Raw genomic sequence first — 6,000 nt, 5'->3', positions numbered from 1 at the left:
GGTTGAAGAAGGAACTATTTGTATGACTTATGTGCCTACCAAGGAACAAACAGCAGACATCTTTAATAAAGGATTAGCTCGACAGAGTTTTGATGATTTCATCTGCAAGTTGAATATGATCGATATCTATGATCCAACTTGAGGGGAGTGTAGAAATTCAAAGTATCTTGGAGTGATTGAGGGGATATTTATGTAGAGAATTATATATTATTAAGAGAGATTATTCTAGGCGATTGTTTCCATTTTTAGCATATCCGATTGTATTATAAGTAGTGTATTAGCTTGTATAAAGATTTATTCAAGAAATACAGAAATCATTCATTTTGATTTCAAGATTAAGGAACGGGAAGTATTTGTTGGGATAGCAAAAGTTTCCGTAAGGTTATTGTTTCTGTATATGTATATATAAAAATTATTACATCCACATACAAATAGATATCCACTGTATTTTATTCCCATCCTACTCTTAGTCATATGAAGCTTCATTGAGGAAAAATCTTTACAAACCTTTAAGAAACGCCCACTGTCGAACATCTGAAAAACAGAAAAAGCTATCAGTGACATTTCAACCTTTAGGAAACTTCTTGGAATCGTCTTAGGAGCCCTTCAAAAGTCCCTTCAGAAACCTTTGAGAAACACAAACATTAATGAAACATCAGAAGAACAGACACAGCGTTTGCAAACATTTCAACTTCTTCCGGTAAACTTCTTGGAAATCCTTGAAAGAAAAAACTACCCATCATGAGTTTTCAATTTAAGTGGAAGAAAATTGCTGCATTTTGTACATGCCAGAAATAAGTCTCTTGTACATGCCTCATCCGATCTCCAAGACAATGTTCAATCCTATGCGACAAAAGCATATACATAATTAGAAAACATGCATGCACCACCTTACACATCCAGTTGCCCGGATATGAAATGTGAGTCGACATTAGCCATTTTATTGTCCACTAAAAAAAGGGAGTCTGCAAAAATCCTATTCATGTAAAATATAGGGTATATCACATGTACAATACAAGTACCTGGGGCAAAACTAAAAATGCAGGACCCAGAATGATTCGCCAGAAATCGAGTTATTCACAGCAAGATCAAGAACTATTATTTAGAGAAACTGTTCATCTCATTTAAATTGATCGATTAAATGTACCGTGCAGCAATGGCAAGCCATGACTGATGACACTGTATTATTATCACAAGCAAAGGAAACTTAGACAAGATTAAAAAAATCTAAAGCGCCAGAGAATTTACAGATTTTGCAGCATCACTATACAGAGCACCATACGATAGTTGCAAGTCTTCCACTCCGGACAATCATCTTCAATCAAATATCTTGGCCATCCAGCAATGTCAAGGGTGTTGTCAAATCATGCAAGTCGCGATAATTTCCAACCTAAAAATCCATCTTACGCCTGACTTGTCCTGGGTGTGGTTGCATCTTCAGGTTATATTACTATGCTGCGTTCACGCTATCAGTATCCTATGCAGATTGCAAGCTCACCTGACCAGTGGCCGTTTTATCAAACTCCGCACAAGCCTCTGGTGTGTCTTCTTCACTGGGTGGAACCAGCTGCCAAAAGAGTGGCAGATATGTGTCCCATTCTTTCAGCACACTTGAGCCTTTGCTGCTCCCAGTTTTCTCCTTCACCAAATGAAGCAAAAATGTAAGATGATCTCCGAGAAATGAAATAGCGACCATGCAAGTTTTCATTGGGTGGAAATTTGTCATATCAGAAAAAATTAGAAATGTCAAAATTGATTGATAAAATACCAGAAAGAGGTCATTAAACTGGTAGAGCTGGACCAATAAAATCTAAAATATAAATTCAAGCATAAAGAAAAACCTAGGATCATATGTGAGCTTCCCTTTTTAAAAATATTTGCACTTTGGTACAAACAACATGTGTGCATAGATGATAAATTCAATCAATTGCTTACAACGTGGGCTTCAATGAGGCTCTTCAACTGCATCTGCCCCACAGATGCAGTTACTCTCTGAATCTTTACAATCTCCTTATTCACCTGTCCATAGTAATACATAGCATTAACACAAAGTTTAAATGAACAAATTCAAGGAAAAAAAACAATAATCTAGTCAACCCAAGTACTCAGACCACCAAGTGAAATTTTGAGAAAACCTAAGCCAAAGCTATATAGAACAAACGTAATATGAACCTTCGCCTTAGGTGCTAGAATGATCACCTGTCATCCATGAGCATAAAACAGCCTGTTTGGTATCATTCATGATTCTTTTTTAAATTTATGTTTGCATATGATGAAGAAACAAATTATGTCAATGTGTATGTTTACATTAATAGTTTTATATTTCTGTTGATGGCTTTCTTTTCTAAAAAACACTTAAATTTGATTTTATGAATTTTAGTTGTTTTTCCCGAACAATTTTGTTGAATAATTGAGTAAAATGGAAGACCTAAAACAAATGATAGGTCTCTCCCTCTATTTATAATATATTTTAAGTACAATAGGAATGATTATAATACCCTTACTAACTCGCACTTATTGCTAACCAAATTCTAACACATGGTAATAATTCTAAATGACTAAATAACCATTAACACTTCCCCTCAAGTTGGAGCGTGTATATCATATGTTCCTAACCTGCTACAAATGAATTTCACACAAGCACCTACCAAGGCTTTGGTGAACCAGTCAGCAAGCTGAAACTCAGACTTCACATGAGAGGTTGTAATGAGCTTCTATACAAGTTTCTCTCGAATAAAATGACAATCAATTTCAATGTGCTTTGTCCGCTCATGGAAGATAAGGTTGGAGGTAATATGAATAGTAGCTTGATTATCACACATCAAATCCATAGGCTGAGAATGTGGAAAACCTAGTTCTTTCAACATGTTCTTCAACCAAACAAGTTCACATGTGGTGTGCACCATAGCCCTGTACTCAAACTCAGCACTAAACCTAGCCAAGACAGTTTGTTTCTTACTTTTCCAAGACACCAGAGTCCCACCGACAAAGATACAATACCCGATTATGGATCTTCGGTTGGAAGGTGACCCGGCCCAATCTACATCTGTATATCCCTTAATATAAGTGTGACCCAAATCTTGATATAAGAGACCTCTCCCAGGTGCACCTACGAGAAATCTCAAAATGCGAATTACTGCATCTCGATGACTTGTTCTCAAGGATATATTTGGTTGAGTGACTGTGAGCTAAATCAACTTTCCAACAAGTCACCAATACCAACCTGGGTTAGGCAACAAATCACCCATATCTGACACTAACTTACTATCGGGATTCATGGGTGTATCAATGGGTTTGGATCTTGATAACCTTGTCTCATCTAAAAGATCAAGAACATACTTTATGACAAGACAATTCCCGTACAAGATCTCAGTACTTCTATACCTAAGATGTACTTTAATGGTCCCAAGTCCTTGGTCTGAAACTTACTCTATAGGAAAAGTTTTAGGTCTTGGATGCCCCAGTCATCATCACCAGTGATCACAATATCATCCATATACACAATAAGTAAAATCCTACTAGATGGAGTATGATGATAAAATACAAAGTGATCTACTGTACACCGATGGACGCCAAACTCAAGTACTGTAACATGAAAATAGTCAAACCATGCTCTTGGAGATTGTTTTAATCCATACAATGATTTCTTAAGTCAACGTACTGAGCTTGACTCCCCCTGAGCAACAAACGCGGATGGTTGCTCCATATATACCTCTTTACACAGATCACCATGTAGGAAAGCATTATTCGCATCTAACTGAGGTAGAGGCCAATGACAAGTGGTGGCTAAAGAAAGGAATAAACATACAAGGCAAGTTTAGCGATTGTAGAGAATGTGTCTAAATAACCCAAAACCATACACCTAAGTATACTCCTTAGCAACAAGACGAGCCTTCAAACGAGCCACAAAACTATCAGGATTGACTTTCACACTATACATCCAACAACAAGCAACCACAAACTTATCAGGAGGTAGTGGTACCAAATTTCCAAGTATCATTATCACGTAGTGCACGCATCTCTTCAACCATTGTTATCCTCCACCTAAAATGGGATAGGGATTTAGAAATAGATTTTAGAAGAGCAACAAAATTAGAGTACTAACAAAACAGTAATAAGAGGATGACAAGAAAACATAACAAACAAAATTAGAGATCAAATGTTGGGTACAAGTGCTTTTACCTTTTTGAACAGCTATGGGAGGATCAACATCAGGGTAAATAAGATTATCTGACGAGGGAACTAGAGGCACAGTAGTAGAGGCTGGGGGAGGCACTTCCCCCTTGAGTTGTTGTGTGTAGACCTACAAATTGGGATGATCCAAGCGACATGAAGGACTCAAGCTGGATGAAGATGTAGGAGGATTAGGCATAGATACTAGGTTTTTGTCTGGAAGGCAAGGCAAAGGGACTCATCAAAATCAATAGAACTCAAGGAATTAGAATAATATGGCGTAGACTCAAAGAAGGTCACATTAACAAAGACAAAGAATCGATGTAAAGTAGGACTATAACATCAATAACCTTTTTGAGTATAGGAATAGCCCATAAAAATACATTTGATAGCACGAGGATCCAACTTATCCATTCTTGGAGTTAATTGATGGACAAAGGACACACAACCGAATATACAAGGAGGAAGGGAGAACAAAGAAGCCTAAAGGAAGATAACTGAATATGAAATTTTACCACCAAGGATAGAAGATGGCATTTATTGATGAGGGAGCAAGCTGTGAGAACAAGATCACTCCAAAAAACTTAAGGGACATTCATTTGATACAATAGGGTACGAGTGACTTCAAGAATTTCATTTTATTTTTATTTTTTTTTTCCCGCTCCACAACTCCATTTTGTTGTGGAGTGCGGGCACAAGAGGACTTATGGATCATACCAGAATTAGTCATATAAGTAATAAATTGGGTACTGAAGTACTACTTAGCATTATCACTACGAAGTATCCTGACTGGCATATCAAATTGAGTCTTTATTTAGGAACAAAAGGCACAAAAAATATCAAACAACTTGGAACGATCTTTCATTAAATATAACCAAGTCATCCTAGAGTAGTTATCAACAAATGTAACAAAGTACCGAAACCCCAACTTTGATGTGACACGACTAGGACCCCAAATATCGGAATGGACTAACATGGAAGGACTAACCACCCGTTTGTCGACTTGGGAAGCAAAGGGAACACGATGATGCTTGCCCAATTGACAAGACTCACACTCAAGATTGTATAGAAATCAATGTAGGAACTAGCTGTTTCAACTTGTCCAAGGATGGATGACCAAGGCCACAATGGATTTGAAGTGGTGTAGCTGCGACAGTATTGGCAATGGATGGAGAAGGAGAGTAGGAGACTAAGTAGTAAAATCCACGAGCCTCACATCCTGTGCCAATTGTCTTTCTTGTCTTTAGATCCTGAATAAGCACGGAATTAGGAAAGAATGTAATAGAACAATTTAGTGACTTTGTAAGCTTACGAATTGATATGAATTGAAATAAGATTTAAGAACATATAAAGCAGAATAAAGAGAGATTGAAGTAGGATTTTCTATTCCTATCCCCTTAAAAGCAATAGTGGACCTATTAGCAAGGGTAACTTGAGGCAGATTTTTAGGATACTGGAGATCATAAAATAGGTTGGTCGCACCTATCATATGGTCAGTGGCAACAAAATCAATAACCCAAGGACTAGTATGAAGGATACCAGATGACATACAGATTGTAGGATTACCTTTTTGGGGCAAAATACGCAATGTGATGAGAAGCTTGTTGAGACGATTGATACTATAGAAACCTTGAAAACTTCTCCTATAATATAGTCACAGTACGTGGTTCACTCAAACAAGTGACTAACGAAGGAGCTATACTTTTGGGATTTGCAAACTCCATCCCAACATTCACAAACTCAGACCAATGATCATAAGATTAATTGCTGGAACAATCAGAACAACCAAAAACAAGGTGACCCACCACGAACAAGTCACGAATAAAT

The 6,000-nt window shown here is 37.2% G+C and overlaps 1 protein-coding gene across 1 annotated transcript in view; it reads right to left on the bottom strand.

Moving 5' to 3' along the window:
• Positions 1-1,101: 1,101 nt before the first annotated feature.
• LOC131168155 (ferredoxin-dependent glutamate synthase, chloroplastic-like) overlaps positions 1,102-6,000 on the bottom strand; it is a 115,942-nt gene continuing 111,043 nt past the window's right edge. Inside the window, exons 32-33 of the mRNA XM_058127406.1 lie at positions 1,936-2,019; positions 1,102-1,639 (exon numbers count right to left, since the gene is read on the bottom strand). Coding sequence (XP_057983389.1) covers positions 1,478-1,639; positions 1,936-2,019 — 246 coding nt within the window. The 3' untranslated portion in view covers positions 1,102-1,477. The remainder of the gene's footprint in view (positions 1,640-1,935; positions 2,020-6,000) is intronic.

Source organism: Malania oleifera, chromosome 11, assembly GCF_029873635.1.
Source record: "Malania oleifera isolate guangnan ecotype guangnan chromosome 11, ASM2987363v1, whole genome shotgun sequence".
NCBI lineage: Eukaryota > Viridiplantae > Streptophyta > Magnoliopsida > Santalales > Ximeniaceae > Malania > Malania oleifera.
The sequence above is the reverse complement of the archived record's forward strand: the minus strand, read 5'-3'. Positions and strand labels throughout refer to the sequence as shown.